The sequence below is a fragment of the Sprattus sprattus genome (genome assembly GCF_963457725.1).
Source record: "Sprattus sprattus genome assembly, chromosome: 1".
Taxonomy (NCBI): domain Eukaryota; kingdom Metazoa; phylum Chordata; class Actinopteri; order Clupeiformes; family Clupeidae; genus Sprattus; species Sprattus sprattus.
The window spans coordinates 25,762,478-25,763,598 of record NC_137920.1 but is presented as its reverse complement, the minus strand read 5'-3'; the positions used below and the strand labels follow the sequence as shown (position 1 = coordinate 25,763,598).

The window sequence follows — 1,121 nt, the reverse complement described above, 5'->3', positions numbered from 1 at the left end:
AGTTCAGGACTGATACGCTGTGCATCTGATCTATGATCAGTCATTAACGGCCAGTGCGTGTGTGTGTTTGTGTTTGTGTGTGTCCTCAGCATGTCCACAGACTGCTATGACTGGAGCAGCCGCGGCAGCAGCAGTTTCCTGGTGAACGTTGTGAGCGAGGAGCGTCGGTCGTCCGCTTCAGCCGGCCAGTTCAACCCTTAGCGACTGTCGAGTGTCATTGTCGCTCTGCGCTGAGATGAGACGTCGACACGTTGCTGCTCCCTACATTGCATTCATAGGACCATGGACACTGTGTTCCTATACGGCGCATCAACATATTTAAAATAGCTGTATCTATAGCCACCGGTGATAATGGACTGTCATGTGTGGAACGTCTTAAATGTGGGGGGTGCTGCTGGGGAGGCTGGATGAAGGGACAGACCCCTGATTGGGCCAAAGCCATGTCCATCATGTAGACCTTTGACTTCCATAGGTTGTGGCTGCTGATTGGTCCGATTTAGTATGATCTGTTTGGTGATATTTCGGACCAAGGGTGGGATTGGGAGATATGACAGTCACGAAGGAGCTAAATCCAAGACCTTGCCCCATCCTGGCCACTTTTCGAGGTAGCTCAGATGACGTTATGTTACATTTACAGTTATTTATTTGCCAGACAATTTTTTTTAGTTTTTTTTATCAAAAGCAACCCGCAGTAGAGTACAGGTGTATATACGTTATTGTTCCCAATATGTGAGTTCCCGGGGAATCGGACTCCTGACTGTCGTATCTGCACTGCCAGTGGAGGTCCAGAGACACAGAGACAGCTAGAGACCATGTAACCCAGTGTCTCACAGCATCTGCATGCATTCATCCAGGGATTACAACAGAACTGAATAGGATTGCAGACGGTACACTAGTGCGAAGCGGTCTGCAAAACAGCAGAGGTCTCTAAAAGAGCAGAGGTCTGCTTCACTTCTCTCCCCCCAAATGCGAGGTGTAAAAGTTCTTATATGCCTTTTTTTAAGGGCAAGTCAGATATTATGGTCAAGGTTATTAAGGTTAAGTCAGAGATACTTTGACGTCCTCCGTCCTGAGACCAGTATTCTTTTCTGTGATCGAAAGTGGAGTACAGTGAGACTGAT

General features: G+C 47.6%; 1 protein-coding gene across 1 annotated transcript in view; it reads left to right on the top strand.

The window, feature by feature from the left end:
* The window catches only part of gpr137bb (G protein-coupled receptor 137Bb), a gene marked incomplete at both ends in the record, with an annotated part of 8,838 nt that extends 8,637 nt beyond the window's left edge, over window positions 1-201 (top strand). Inside the window, one exon of the mRNA XM_080840411.1 lies at window positions 90-201. Within this exon, the coding sequence (XP_080696537.1) occupies window positions 90-201 (112 nt within the window). The remainder of the gene's footprint in view (window positions 1-89) is intronic.
* Window positions 202-1,121: the final 920 nt, after the last annotated feature.